Source organism: Manduca sexta, chromosome 21, assembly GCF_014839805.1.
Source record: "Manduca sexta isolate Smith_Timp_Sample1 chromosome 21, JHU_Msex_v1.0, whole genome shotgun sequence".
NCBI lineage: Eukaryota > Metazoa > Arthropoda > Insecta > Lepidoptera > Sphingidae > Manduca > Manduca sexta.
This window is the reverse complement of record NC_051135.1, coordinates 7,724,484-7,740,992: the sequence shown is the minus strand read 5'-3', so window position 1 is coordinate 7,740,992 and position 16,509 is coordinate 7,724,484. Positions and strand designations below refer to the sequence as shown.

Genomic DNA, 16,509 nt, shown 5'->3' with positions numbered 1-16,509 from the left:
GTCCTGTAAACTCGTGGTAAATATAGTCAGTTTTAACTCGTAGGAGGTTAAATCTCAAAATTTGATCCAAGGAGAAGAAATTTCATATAGGTAATCCCAATAATTCTACACAAGTATTTATATACGAAACTATAGACTTATGTGTCCTATTCTAAAATCGAGAGCCCTGGTATTTACCCCTTCGGATATTTACGCTTATTCGCATTTAATGTTACTACTATCCAGAAGTTGTTGTTCAGTTGTTTAAAGCCCCTAAGAGAATTATAATATGTAAAGCCCCTTTGTATAAGAATACATGACGAAAGTTAATTAATTAAAAAAATATTGTTGCATGGCCATTGATAGCCAATATATTATGTATATTGGTATGATAGTGCCATCTCGCGACTCCGTAGCAAAATTCTTTATCATACTTAAGATCTTATAATTTAGTACCACTAAAATTTCCCAGATGGCGTTAAAATAAAACACAAAGCTCTAGTAACAAAATTGTCTATACCAACATTTATTTCATCTTTCATAGCTTCCCCAGTTCCTTGCATATACAGAAGAGTCGGATTGTTCTTACATAATAAGTACAAACAATATTTTTATTTTTATTTGTAGTATTTTTGTATTTGTTTTACAGTATTTTGAAAGTTGAGAGGACGCTTTGGGAAGCATTTAGTATACTATACTTATATCACTTGGCGATGAAGCAGAGTGCACTGCGATCAGATGGAAATGTTAATAATAAATAAATATTTACAATTTATCTAATTTAAAGGCATTCTTCGCGTTCACATTTTGTGGAGATTCCGATATTTACTAATTCTGCACTGCATCAATTCTGAAAATATAAAATAATTATTATGTAAATAACATTTAGGTTATATAGTAAAAGGATATTGATCAAAAACATTTATGAATTATTTTAAGAAAACGCCATCTTGCGGCACATGTATGTATTATTATTTTAGATATTTTGGAACGTAACTTTATCACCATAAAATTAACAGTTTCAGACCGTAACGTACAGGAGACATCTACCAAGTACCGCATAGTTCGTTGTTTTTCTCCTGGTCGTCAAAGTTATCGCACCAGCGGTCTTATTCTTTGTAAATGTAAACTCGTACCACAGTCGTATTGTGAGCTTTGTGTAACTAGCGTGGAATGATACTTCGTATGTCAATTCTAATAGTCATAGACGCGTAGAAGAGCGTTACGAGGTCGGGGCTCTGTTGGGTAGTGTTGTGTAGTGTTGGGTAGTGTTGTGTAGTGTTGGGTAGCGATGGATAGTGTTGTGTAGTGTTGTGTAGTGTTGGGTAGCGGTGGATAGTGTTGTGTAGTGTTGTGTAGTGTTGGGTAGTGTTGGGTAGCGGTGGATAGTGTTGTGTAGTGTAGTGTTGGGTAGCGGTGGGTAGTGGTGAGTGCGTTACTTGTTGCCGAGCACGGCGGAGACGGCGGCGACGACGTCGTTAGCGCGCGGCAGGGCGAGCGCCTCGAGCGCGCGCGCGTAGGGCATGGGCACGTCGGCGCCCGTCACGCGCCACGCCGGCGCGTCCAGCTCGAAGAACGACGGCGACTCCATCACGCGCGCGCAGATCTCCGCGCCGATACCTGCAACACCAACACACACCGTATTAGCCAAGCCACCTCCTTGTGCATTTATGTGTAATTAAATAATAAGTCAATAGATTGATTTTTATTTTTTTTAAATGGGGTCCATTCTCCACACCTCAATACAAAGCTAGCACCGAGTTTAATAGGCAAACAGAGGTGCTAGTAGTATCCACGATTTAATTAATTTATTATTTTTCTACCAACAATGTTACAGGCAAATCTACCACTATATTGAACACAAATTCTCATCAATCCCAAATAAATAAATATAATTGCAAATAATCACAAAAACATGATTCAACCCTACTATAAAAAAAAAAATGATTTTGTTCAGTTATAAATCACAATAAAAACCCAAACTATGAAATACTTCCATCCATCAAACTTCCTGCGAGCTAATTTGCGCTTTTCATTACAAAATGCTCACCCGACTGAGGCCAGCCTTGTTCGACGGTGACAAGGTGGTGGGTCTTGGCGATGGACTGCGCTATCGTCTGGAAGTCCAGTGGCCTAATGGAACGCAGGTTTATCACTTCACACTCAATACCTGCAAACATGCATATTATTTATCAAATTATATAAGTATATTTGTATTTGGCTATTTAATAAGCATTTTGATATAACGTTGATTAATAAAAATAATGCAAACTCAAAAAGACATTTTTTTTTTATATGTCAGGGGAAACATGTGTTTTGACAGGGTAAAATTGGGTATTCCTTGTTGTATTGATTTAGTTTGATTTACACATACAGTATATAGTAGCTATAATATATTTACCCTGTCCGGCGAGCTCGTTGGCGGCCTGCAGCGCGGTGTCCGTTCCCCTGCCGGCGCACACCAGCGTGATGTGTTGTCCCGGACGCTCGATCTTAGCTTTACCTGAACACATTAAAACATCAAATAGTCTCTCTGAAATTATTATTTCATTTGCACAGCTTGTTTTAATAGTTGGTTTTGTTGTTTTAATACAGCTGTTTTCTGCGGGTTTGCTCGTCCGGTTACAAAATTCGTCGTTTCATCCTCTTTATCAATAGTACTATTTTCATAAACATAAATGACATTAAATTGTGTAAATTAAGTAAACTTTTAACATTTTTTTTCTGACTGGTTGTATAACATATTTTGTATCCACTCAGATAATTACCATATACAAGGTGTTTAAAACCGGACATAATGGCCCACATAATTGTCTCGCGTTCCGGGATCAGCCTATGTATAACCTAAGTATAACTCATGCTATTATTTACCATAATATAATCATATTTTTTTTACTCACCAATAGGTAGTACGAAGTCTGAAGACTGCGCCTCGTCAGACATTGGGAATGGTATACCGTACAGAATCTCGTCTTCCAACACTACCACTGGGTCGGGGTCTCTGATGGCGGCCTTGAGGAGACCTGCAATGTTAAAAGTAGGCTTTACATTGTTCACTAATTATCTAATCGTCATTGACTACTGATTCTATAATATTTCAACCTTATAGCCATGTTTTTATAAAATCCTTTCTTAATTTTTCTCTACCATTTTATTACCCTCTTTGTTCCTTTAAATGTCATATTTAAAAAGGCAAAATTGGTTTTCCTGATACTTAAGCCACTAATTCCCCACTGCGTAAGATCTGTATCTTAGTTTAGGATTAACATGAATATTCAGTGCATCTAACAGCTTTTAAATGGCTAGAAAATGCATATCAATCACAACAAAGTCGCACAGTACTGAGTCAACTTAGATCAGTCGCATTGCAGATGTTCTCGTACACTAGTTGCGAGGTTCGCGTATACCTTTAGCATCCTCTGATGAGTAAGGCATGAGGACTTTGAGTCCGGGGCAGTGGCTGTACCAGGCGCCGAAGCACTGGGAATGCTGCGCCGCTACGCCTGCCGCAGCACCGTTGGGCCCGCGGAACACTATGGGCACGGGCACAGTACCAGCAGACATGTAGTATGTCTTCGCTGCTGAGTTTATTACCTGGAATTTTATTGTTTAGGTTTTGGCTTGAATTATTTTTCTTTCACTACGTACATAATATAATGTCAGATAGTGAAAAAGAAGTTACACATATTTAATAATCATTATTATATTTGTCCTCAAAACCTAAGCTTATGTACTATATTGTTTATTTTTGTATATCATGCATAATCTCAAGTGTAGCGCTAGCTTTAGATAGGTTCACTATCTTACAGGCTTGTATGACTCCAATACAAATCTTATAGAAATTTATCTTTTCTAACAAAATCACATAAAACCTCATAAATACTTTATCTATCATGAAAATATTAAAAATTCTGTATTTTTATCTATTACTTTGTTCTTGACATAAAAACTGAAGAAAGTATTTGTTTATTAAAGCCATGTAATACTCACAACTACTGTATCATATTTTGTACCGAATTTAATGTGTAAATGTATTTTAATAACTTTATAAAGAACCGCATGCTGTACTGCAATATCACATATTTTATTATATCAAATTAGAACACAATATAAATAGACAAAGCAGTGTCTTGATAGATTCTCACAAATGAAAATAAATTTAATTTTTACAAGTGAAACTAATTTGTTAGTCATATTATTTTTTCTATTGAAACTGATATTTTGGGTTGACAGTTTACTTTGAGAATAGATCAACTCACGTGGTCAATAGCCTGCATGGAGAAATTGAAGGTCATGAACTCGCAGATCGGCTTCAGACCTGCGAACGCGGCGCCTACAGCGATACCGGCAAAGCCGGCTTCTGTGATTGGGGTGTCGATCACCCTTTTGTCACCGTATTTCTTCCATAGGCCCCTGGAGATAGACATTTTTTTGTTTAGCAATATTTTACAGAAAAGTGGCAAGACTGCTTTATTTTAAAGTATGTGGCTTGATAGAAATGTATAATATCTAGAAATTGGAGTTTGTGTTACCTTTATTAATTAAATATGAGTTAGTAGATTGCTCTAGAAGGGTAGTTGGCGTTACAGCAAAAAAAGCCCCCCCGAATCCATAAAAAGGCCTACACCATGCTAGGCCTATGTAAGCGAAAGGCTTTTTCTAGGCTGAGGCTTCCCACCCTCTCCCTCTAGCTATGACTATGCATCTAAGATTCGAAGCTACACACACTCTTACTTCCATAAGGAAGAATTTCATATTCCATGTCAGTATACTTTATATAGAAATTGGTGTTCAAATCCATCCATCCATCCACTTTTACTAGTTTTATGATGGCAATGAAGACTATATATTTTTTTATTAAATTAAACCTTCTTTACACAATTAAATAATGCAGTAGTCCTAGTTTTTCTCATTATTTGTTCATCATTTTGATAACAATTAGGCCTTAATTTTTTTATCTTGGACAACTATTTGCATTTTATTTAGACATGGAATCATGACACAGATGGAATTAATGGCATGAGATTGTCATTTAAAGATTTCATAAAACAAACCTTCCACAAACATATTATTCAGAATGAAAAATATTTGAAATTTTAGCATTAAAAATATGTATCTATAATCAAAATTAGGGATAAAAATAGGGGATAGATATATTGATTATTTCATCATAAAGACAATTCAATTTGGTATTTGACTGATTGATTTTATGCTAACAGCAATTAGTACAAAAAAGAAATCCTTCTGTCAAAACATCATTAAAATTAAATAAGAAATGAGGCAGTAATTCCAAATTTCAAATATTGTTATGTGCAGGAGTGAGCGTGGAGTGTGGATAACGCTCCATCTCTTTCTTTAGCACACATCGTAATGCCAGCTGAAGTGAGATGCACGAATTTCTTCTCTTTTTGGTTTCTTGACAAAGGGGTAAATACCCCTACTACCAAATTTCAATGGCTTTTTCATCGGTTTTCAATGATTTCGTGTTTTAGAATTTATATGGCATACACATTTTAAGTATGTGTATATTGACTTTTTCAACCCAAATTCACTATGGTCATAGACATGCAACAGGTCTGAGCATCCCAGCTGTTAAGGGAATGGGTAGAACAATTATGAAAAGTTTTTCTTTTCTAAAATATGTAATGGTCAATATCAGACTTGTAATAGAAAATGCATAAGTTTGACTCACAAAATCTATCTAATACTGCCTCGCTACCTTGTGCTATGCAGTCAAATGCTTGTGCATAGCAGGTGCAATGGTTGTTCAGTGTTTTGGCACCGCAGTCAATATGTTAATAGTATTGTATGGAAGTTTGTTCTCTTACTCCTGGGATTTACCCAACATTTTCCTTATTATAGGGGAACTATGATAGGTTCTGAATATGCATACGAATTATATCAAAATTTTATAGCATCATGTGTTTTGGAGTTTGAGTGTTCATGCAGTTTCACAAACAATTATAATCACCCTGAAGTTTTATAATGTGGATTATTTAAGTTATACCACACTAATTAAAATGATATCCCTAAACACCTTTTAGCTTCTTTAAGGCTTTAGTCAGATCTACAATCATATAATTGTTCTTTCAAAGATTTTATTTTTAGAACCTTACAGTTTACTTTTCAGTAATATTATTGATGAATATATGGGAGAAGTAATTTACTAATGTGAATGTAAATTAATATTGAATCATTTAATAATTGTAACTATAATAATTTTATAAGGAATTAACAAAGTGTACAGGAATGCTGCAATGGCCATTGTCCATATTGTACATCATGGTCAAATGTGTTGTGCAATAATTGAACCACTTGACAATAATTCCATGTATAGGGGATGTAACAAATATAATTTTAAAATTAAAGGCTATTTTAATACCCAGAATATTAGTAATCTCCCTATTACTAAGCTTTAATTTAAAACATCCGATAGTTATTAAAGTACATAAATTAAAAATCTGTTATTTTCTTCCCCCCTTAAAAGGGAACATTACATTCCTACTCAAATATCATAAGTATTACTAATTAATATTTTCCTAAGTATAAATAGGAAATGTAGAAGTTGTCAACATGTTTTCAAGTATCGACAGTGAAGGCTGGCGCGATAACGCTTTCACTGCACTTAGATAACACTGAACTTGAGAACAAGCTGCATAAACTTCGATGTTATGTAACATTCAGAGCATTTTTCTAAGATAAAATCATGAAAAGGTCTTCTTTTTATTCTTGACCACACTTCATGCCAATCAAATTCGAATCAATTAGGTTTTAATTAACGGCACGCTTAAATGCAAGGCAAAAAGATTATACAGCCTAAAACTAACCTGGTTACTTTGTAAGCACCATCGTACTGAGCTACTTCCTCACCCATGACGAACACCCTCTCGTCTTTTTCCATCTCCTCGTCGATGGCTTGGTTCAAGGCATCACGCACGGTCACAGGCTTCGACGCCAAAGCCTTAGATGTTGAGAAACTACGGCGAGAGCCGTGCCAGGAGACCGAATACGACCGGCGACGATTTCAACGCCATTTTCAGTTCGAACACACTTATAAACTAAAAGTATGAACACTCTTAACCTTTTAATAAGGTTTACTTGTGCTTTTCCCTGTTACACTGCTTGAAAATGGTGTTAAAATCGCAAATGATACGCGACGAAGGATGAATGGAGGTCGTAACTAGTGAAGTGAAGTTAGTAACAATCAAATGTCAGACGTGTCACTGTCATATTAATGTCAATGTGTGTCAGAATTTTGCAGCAGAGCACAGATAAAAAAAAACATAAAACTGAAGGATTAATTTTTCCTTTTATTTTTGTAATTATTTTACCTTCATAAAATAAGAAAAATTACTAAGTAATATGTTCATTGCGACAATATAATTTTGAAGCTGTTTATTGTGAGAACATAAAGTTGCTTTATTGGCGTTTCGATTTTTATTTATTGATGTATTTTTAGGTTTTACAGTGCAATATTTGTCCTTTTATAGGAAATAAATGAATAACTTTTTAAAAAAGATCTGAATTAACAGGCAGTTGACTGGTGTATGTTACTTAAGCGTGGCGTGATTTTGGGGATTCGTTTTATTATTGGTTTTATAGCTGAACATCCGGAATTTTATGGGAGACATCCTTAACGGGGCGAAGCGACGTCATTGGTCTTGACGAAAAGGTTGTCGTGGCAATTAACAGTTTTATGCATGCATTTTGTATGCTAGCATTTATTTGAAGACCAAGTATATTTTCTTGAAGTACGATTTTTTGCCGTAGTATTTTGGGAATATCTTTGGGGAAGTTTACATAAGTAGTCATGAATTATTTGCCCAAAACGAAGGGAATAAATTAAAATCTATCGACTGAGACCATTAGTGCATCGAAGATTATTTTGGAATATTGAGGAACTCATTTTCCATTAGGGACCTACCTAAAATTAAATTGCTGCCGTGCGTAGAGGTTGCGTAGTAGTTATCTAGATGGCGCTAGGAGTTTCGATTCTAAGTACTCAATATTTGCTTATTTTTAGCTTCCCTATATTAGTAAGTATATTATCTATTGCGGAATCCACTCACACATTCCCGAGTATTTATGGTTTAAGATAAACCTACACAAAGTGTTGTCCGACTGGTATTCAAACCTAGGATTTCCAGGTGCTCAGTCCTATGAAAACTGCAATTAAGCTAAGGTGACAAAGATTGAGAAGATTGTGTTAGAATTAATTCCTTATTAAAAAGGGAGAGCATACAACATTAGATGTCATTGAAGAATTAGGATAACGATTGTATCTTGACTCTTCTATATTAACTATCGTTAATAGCAATTTGCACAAAATGGAGGAAAACTATTTCTTTCATACCGTTTTTCTATAAGACAATTTTAGGTAAGTATTGTATTTCGATGTCCAGTTCTGAAATTAACGCTTTAAATCCTAACAAAGCAATGTTCAATACACAAAAATCTAAATAAACATAATCATATATCAACGATAATGTTACACCCAATATTACATGTCATTAAATGACCCACGAGTCTGCATCGAAACTGGGTCAAGGTATAAACTGTAAAGATTTAATGACTGCCGGTTTTTGGAAACCCGGACCCTCGAGCTTTATTAGTTTATTTACGAGGCGGGCAGGTATTCAAGTCCCTTGGGAATCATTAATGACGTGACCAAGATTCCGGCTGTATGATTAGTCGCCGTTGGTTTAGGCACGGGTTTGTAAAATGGCGGGAAAGTGTTTTTAGGTTAGGGGGCCGGATTGCCCCGTACATTCGCTGTTGCAACTTTTAACAGCAAAATCCACGATGGCAGAAATTTTAATGACTACGAGCTTTAAAAAGGTATAGGAAGTTGATAAAAAATTAATACGAATAATGTCTTTTTATAGTATAAACCTGCGTACAATATAAATAATACTCGTATAGCATTTAAATAAAATCATATCAAAGTATTTTTTTTTACTAGGCGCCGGCTATTGCAAATTGGGTGCTGGAAAAATATTGGCAAAAATAATGGCATTTTTGTGTGAAAGGCAAAAAGAAAGAGGTGCATTTTATAAAAGCAGGCAAGATAAGTAAATAGATAATACAGAAAATAAGAATAAAATCTCTTATTATCTTTCACTTAATGCGTGGTCTGAACTCACTAATTGGCTTTCAGGGGTGCTGGAGCCTCAGAGTACCCACGTAGTCGGCGCACTTATGATTTCCGTTACTTCTTTCGATCAGACAGATTTAGTAGAGACTCGATATTGCTTATGGCTCAGCTTGTCTGTAGTCCTTTGTCGGAATAAAGCCCCACCGTGCACTTTTTCCATATAAAAATACCGACTAGGCTATCTTGAGACATGGTCTCTGTGCAGTCCATCTGGGCGTTGAATTCCAACTCTTCCCATCATATGTGTTTATGAAGATGATTGATATGTGTTACAAGTATAATTGAGTTGGATTAAAGTTGGTTCATATATACCAAGTGCAGAATTAGGATCCAGTTGTTTTTTATACCTAAACAGTGATGTTGAGGGGGCCCATTATTTCAAAACAAAACATGCGGGTACAGCCACGTGCTAGAGCAAAGATACCTATTCTTTTCATGTGGACAATCCTTTTGGATCCCCGTAATGCATATGCAGGGTAGACGGGGTAAAACCTCATGATGGTCTCCATTAGCATTTAGAATGACTCCGGAACCGCGAACCGAACACGCCGAAGCCATTCCAGTTGTAGCATTTTAAGCACGACTCCAGGGTTCATTACTGGTTCCCCTACAAACCTCTTTGGATGTCGAAACAGACGAATTATCCTCTCAGCGTCTTCGTCTCGGAGACCAAACCTATTGTATTTTAAGCTAAAACTTACAACAAAGGTCTATGCTCTGTTCAATCTGTTACAGTTCAATGCGCTTTAAAACTTTTTTAATAACGATGCGTTCCCGCGATGTGGAGTAAAATCGGCGGGTGTCACTCGGGTACGTTTGTTGGATGTAATTGTGGTAGATATTTCGATTAGCGGCTCGGCGCGGTCGATGTTCCCTGAGGAGAAGCGTTACGAGCAAAGTTAGGTTTAGGAATGTTGTGAAATGTCTTAGTGAGGTCTTTTATTGTTTATTATGTGAATGGTTGCGATATGTTTTTTTTTTCGTTCTTTCTCACGTGTATAGTGAAAGAAAACAGACTCAGATTGAAATCCTAACATCCTTTTGAGGTAGTCGAGTAACAAATATAAATATTTTATCAAAGCGATATCTGCAGTTCACAAACAATATTTAACATAGTCATGCTGTCAGCCTATAGAAAAAAGCTGCAAAGTTTTCGAAACGACAGCCAAAAATTATAATATAAAAAATCGCGATAAAATCCTTAAAAATAGTTTTATTTAAATAAACCGAAGTTCAGACTATGACCGTAAAATGTGCATGAATCAAAAGTCGTTCTAGGCCATGTGATCACAGTTCACTGATTAGTTTAGCACTTGGGACGTGATCTACTTAATTGACTGCCTAAAAATATTTGCACTTTAATTGGATGCTACTGAGTGGTAATCGAGCAGCAAATGTAATTTAAATGTTTATATTTATTTAAATATAGATACTATGCAGTTTGCTATTTATATACTAGCTCTCTATGAGATCTATTGTCATCAAATTTATAACCCTTTTATGTCGACTAGTCGAAAATGTCTTCGGCATTAAGTCCCCTTTTATACCCTGTAATAAATGAAAAACAAATACAAATAATCAGAAAAATAATTAATTATTTAAAAACCAAAATTCTCCACAAAAATAACCTTATCTTCAAAATATATCTTATCAATCAGTAATAACATTACGAATACTTCTTCGATAAAAATCGGTAAATATAGAAACCTTATTTTAGAAGTCACTACGATCTCTCCCAAAGAGAATTATTATAAAGTTTCTTTACAAACTAAAGCTATATATAATCTCTAGTTATAATATAGTTTAAGTTAACTAACCCAAGAGATCACACTCAAATATCTTAATAATGTATTGGTATTATATTATAGAATTTTCAAGACCTCAGACAATTTAAAATAAAGACCGAAGTGGGCGATTTGCGAATTCTTTCGAAAAATGAAGAAATATTTAAAATATAAAAGTCGCTTTTCAAAAAACTGCGCGAGGCAGATATTATTAATTGTTAACTTTTAATTATGATTAATCGGGTTTGAATTAGATCTCAATTTAGAATAAACTACATTTTTTTCTAATTTACAAGCCTTAACACCATTTAATTTGTTATTACATCTGAAGATTACGAAGCCTCAAGCCGTAGTGATTTCGAACGTCATGGTAATGACGAAGGAAGGTAATGAAGAAGAATAACATAGTGCTGTAGACACTTTTTCAGTCTAGGACAATGTATTAGGTGTATTTAATCGAATTCGCGATGGTAGGATCCGTCAAATCCCTCGTTGTTGTTAATAAAAATAAGTTTATGGGTGATAAAATGCTGCATGAAGTGTAGTGATGGATCTCGCTGTGCTAGGAAGTGTTTTACTGATGGATGAGGCCGAGAGCTGTACATGGTTACCTTAAAATATAAAGGTATTGTAAGAAAAAGAGAAGTGATCATTGATAGTTCGTATATATGAGAAACCTGGTTTAGTTATAACGATTCAAAACGAAGCTTCGTTGTACAAGCAAAAAGGGCTAGAGGAATTTTGGGTACGTAGTAAATTTCTTTGTATAACAAAGTATCAACCTGACTGGGCAACGGCTAAAGAATGCATGTGAACCTTATAATTGTAAATCATTCACCCAAATCTAATTTGTGATCAGCTGGTATATATCTAGTAAGGTAGGGCAGCATAATTCTAGTAACTGTAGAGCCTATGATCGACTTTTATTTGAACTACACTGTAGTTACCATCAGATTCAGTGTCACTCTCTCTGCTAATATAAATTGTAATCACGAAGGTCAACCAGTCTATGCACCTACGTCCAATTGTAACCCCAATTTCAATAGCATCTCTCCTTGTCTTATCTTTTCTTAGTATAAAGGCGAAAGTTTTTAATACAAATTTTAAATAACCGAAGTATTGAAAGTGAGCGAAGTTATCCGATGTGTATCTCCTGTACAAACGTCATCAGGATGGCTGGAGGGTCGTAACTCAACAGCCGGCCAACGACCCCATGCTAGGGTTGGCACTTGTGATACTTCGTCAGCACTGATTTTCGGTATTCAAGTTAATAAAATATCTGTAGAGTTCTCTTAACAAGTTTAATAGAGTAGAATAGTTAGAATGGGCGTTTTTTCGTATTAAACTACGATATATTTTGAACATGCTAGAATTTACTTAGCACTTCTCATAATGCCTATAGCCAACGACTTTTAATATGCTGTCTGTGTATACTATTTTTTACATAGTTTGGAAAATGAGTGCCGAAAAAATTCGCCATGATATACTTTATCCATTTTCGTTCGTTAAACACGAGCCACGCAATTTCCCGCTGTAAAAGTAAATACAAGCAACCATAATCACTTCCAATCAGAAGTGGAGTAGGGGCTGGATTTTTTGTCTTTGTGCTATACTATCGATCAGGTGGCAGCCCTACACGCCGCCCGCGTTACAATACTCATTACGCATATTTACACCCCACGTCTTGAAGTTTATGAGCAGAGTTCGTTCACAGGTGCCGGCGACTCAATCAAGTACGTGTACTATGAATTCTGATTTAACGTAACTCTACGCATTTTTTTCTATTTTTATTCTATATGACAGTTATATAATTTAACGTGACTGTATCTACACCAATATAAACCTGAAGAGTTTGAATGCACTTATCTCAGGAAATACTAAATGGATTTAGATTTTTTTACTAAAAAGCAGCTAAATTACTCCTCAGTGCTATAGGCATTTTTTCCTGGGAAAATATTGATCACCGAAAACCTTTTTCATGCAAGCAGAGACGCAGGCGAAAGTTTGTACAATGTAATATAGTCTTATTCTTTAACTGACCTAGGTAGTTGTATTATATGAGTGCATTATGTGATCAAATGTTAAGTAATGAATGGTACACAATAGCACTATAGAAGCACCTAAGTACACGCGTATTTTCCTGACTGGTACTTGCCTTTGAGACGGAAATAACTTACCTTACTGAGGGCCCTACCCCTACTCTCAAGGATACCTCCTTTTGTTCTAAGAAAATCAAGTGCCAAACACTTTGAGTTGGATCGCAAGCATTATAACCTTAATAAGCACTTACATTGTTTGTCCAGGACGTGGTAAACATTCGATAGGTCATCGGCTTGGCTCGGGTTAGACTACAGGAAAGTATGATTTATAGTAACAATCTGTCTTAATGATGTATCACTAATTAAGCTAAAAGCCCTTGATGGGTAGAACACATGGATACTGTTTTTCGTATTTATGACCGTCATTTTAATTTTGGCGAGTTATAATGAGTATAACTGATTTGTGCAGTCGTTATACATTGGTTCAACAGTGAGTCCTACAGTAAATCTATGAAGAAGATTTAATTAGTTTATATACTACGCTTTTAAAAAGGCTACCTCGGTGAGGTAGTTGTATTACGTGTGTTATACGAAGTATTGCTTTAGGGTCCCGGGTTCAAATTCCGGAGCGGTCAGTATTAGATATTCCGGCCTAAAATCAGTCTGGGATCCGAAAATTGTTCCCGATGTGATGTTAGGCTCGTGTTGTATCACACCATGAGATAAACCACATATGGCGAAATTAGTTGTTCTAGTTATAATTTTGCTTGACCCTTCGGAGGTGAAGGCGTGATGTGTGTTTTTTTAAAGCTACTGAAACATAGAAGCTGTATGTGTCGAGGCCTTAAGTTCATTGTCTAAAGTTAATTATTGATTAACGGATGACGTCAAAAATAAAAGTGGAAGAGAAATTGTAGTATGAACATTCAGAAGCTGTTTCGCGAGCAGCTACACAATTTCTGCCTATTGGAAATCTTCTCATTTTAAATCTAGTAAATACTATTAATACGATTAAATTATTTTGATATACTATTAAAATAAAATTAAGCCATAAATAAAATAGGTTCAAGACCTGAATTTAATGTATGATTCATAAATTAGGGCTGGTATAAATATCTTACAGTTTCTGCACAACATTCAGTATCTTGACGTTCCTGCAATGTCGAAACCCTTATAGTGAAGAAGTGAAGAAATGCTGCCTCCTTTACCTCTTACCAAAAATGAAATTGAGATTTCAGAAGAGCCAGATTGGCCAATTCCAGTTTCTGATAGAGACAATACCTAATATATTACTGCAAGAATAGCACATGTTGTTAGTCGTATAAAACATATCTCAGTTAATATTCTACAGAGGTTAAAGCGCCACGTTACCCCGCCGGCATCCGAAATAATCTACCAAAAACGCATCCAAACATATAAAAAGCTTCATGAATCCCAAGGACCACTTGGGTAAGTAAATAAAAACGTGTTTCAATCTACGAAGGCGTTTAAATTCGGAGCTGTCGTCGTATTGTTTCACTAAGCCTGGGATCCGAGGTCCGGCAGTACAAAAATTTCGAGTGAAGGAACTTAGTTTATGGAATACTAGATATATTCGCGGCTTTGTCTGCTTCAAAGATGTTTCTAAACAGAAGTTTTTTAGTTAGCAACGTAACAATAATTTTGTTTGACAGCGCATATAAAGGTGTTTGAAATTTTGAATTTTTGTCACTGGAGATTCATTCTTTCTGGCGTCTCTTTATGTAGATTTTTATAGAATCTCATTATCATCAGAACGATTTTCAGACCACATGTATGTATGTACCTAGATATATGTATGCTGTATCGGGTTCGCTATCGATAAATGTTACCTTTCGCCATCGTCAGTCATCAGTCTCTGTGAGGGCGGAATCTAGTTTAAGGTTTACTTATTTTAATGTAATTTTAGTTTCGTAAAGAGAAAACATAAATTATATTATTATTATAAAGCTTATTACGCATGCAAGAGATTGTTGACTTACTTTCCCATACTGGCGACCACCGTACAAAAGGTTTAAAAACATATACATACACACATACACACGCACACACGCACACACGTACATACACATATATGCTCCTCTAGAGACACTATCCCACTTTTGACTGCCTGTTATTTAAAAGTGTAAACAAAATTTAAATCCGTTATTGGCCTTAAGATAAGTGTATCAGATTGTGTCACTCTAGTATTAAGGGCTGTGGATTTTTTAAATAAATAAATAAAAACCTGCGATAGTGGCCCACGTAAGTGTGTTGCGTTCCGGGATTAGCCTGTGTTCATCAGGTTTTAACTGGCTGGCATAATTGTATCGATTGCTGAGGGGTGATCATTCCTCGACAGTCGACATTCTATTGGATACCACTTACCATCGTGTGCAGTGGAGGCACTTTATCGTGCAAGTATGAAGAAAAACCTTTTAGAACTACTGCGCTGTACTAGGGACCTTTAATGTATTATTACATACATAAACTCAACGTAATCAGGAAGATTAGAACAAACACTGATTTTATCCGTAATTAAAATGTATTTTAAAAATTCATCCTCAGCTCTTTGTTTCGACATTATAAAATTCGAGTCTTGTGAGAGTTGTCTAACTTTTAGCATGAATAATATATTGCTGATAAATAATATTAGGGCGAAAATGTATTTCGATCTTGGAAATCTAGCTTTCCATGACGTCACAGGCTTTTAGTTGTTAGTAAAGTCTCTAATTAATCTTAATGAATGAAAGTTTAGTTGACCAGTCTGGTGGAGACGGTGGGCAGTCAGGACCAAAAAATATTTTTTATCATAATTCGCCGTTGCATCTGAACTTCATTTATCGGAATCAAAATCCCATATTGTATTTTTCGGTAAAAAAGCTACAAAATATTGTGAGATAACGTATCTTCTTATAAAAAGAATTTTCTAAGTCGAACCAATAGTTAGATAGATACGCGATCAATAAAAAAATCTTTAATTTTAATCATGAGCACTCTTGTATTAGGTATGTTGGTTATTAACAACATGTCTGGTATCAAAATTATTTTATACCTGAGGATCAAGCCTTGAATTTAACCAGTGTCATTCTAAATACGTCATCACTAAACCAACATGGCCAGGTATTAATGTTAATAAACAATAATTGTATAGAAATTGTCTGCACCCATTGTGTGACACAATGGCTTACCTTATATTAATATATTTTTTTTATACAAACACTGCAATGTACCCACACTGCACCCGTTGGTAAGAGGAGTGGGTCAGATAGAATGTCGACTTACGAGAGATGATTATCTTTCGGCAGTCGATACAATTATGCCGGCCTGTTAAAACCGGTTATACACAGGCTGATCCTAGAACGCGACACACTTACGTGAGCCACTACGACGGGTTCTAACATCTTGTGTACGCCGTGTACGGTGGTCGCTATCCGAGCGGATATAGATTTGTTTTATTTACAAATAATGTAAAAATCCCGGAAGATTGATATAAAAAAGTGTTTAGAGTCGCGTTCAGAATCAATATTAATACAGTAATAATTCCTTAAGAATT

General features: G+C 35.5%; 1 protein-coding gene across 1 annotated transcript; it reads right to left on the bottom strand.

Moving 5' to 3' along the window:
- Positions 1-476: 476 nt before the first annotated feature.
- On the bottom strand, positions 477-7,179 carry LOC115448118 (pyruvate dehydrogenase E1 component subunit beta, mitochondrial). The gene is given in 9 exon segments (XM_030175434.2): positions 477-829; positions 1,419-1,599; positions 2,030-2,149; positions 2,381-2,482; positions 2,880-3,002; positions 3,387-3,573; positions 4,239-4,392; positions 6,807-6,962; positions 6,964-7,179. Coding segments are annotated over 9 exon segments (1,095 nt in total). The 5' UTR covers positions 7,014-7,179; the 3' UTR covers positions 477-807.
- Between the last annotated feature and the right edge of the window lie 9,330 nt (positions 7,180-16,509).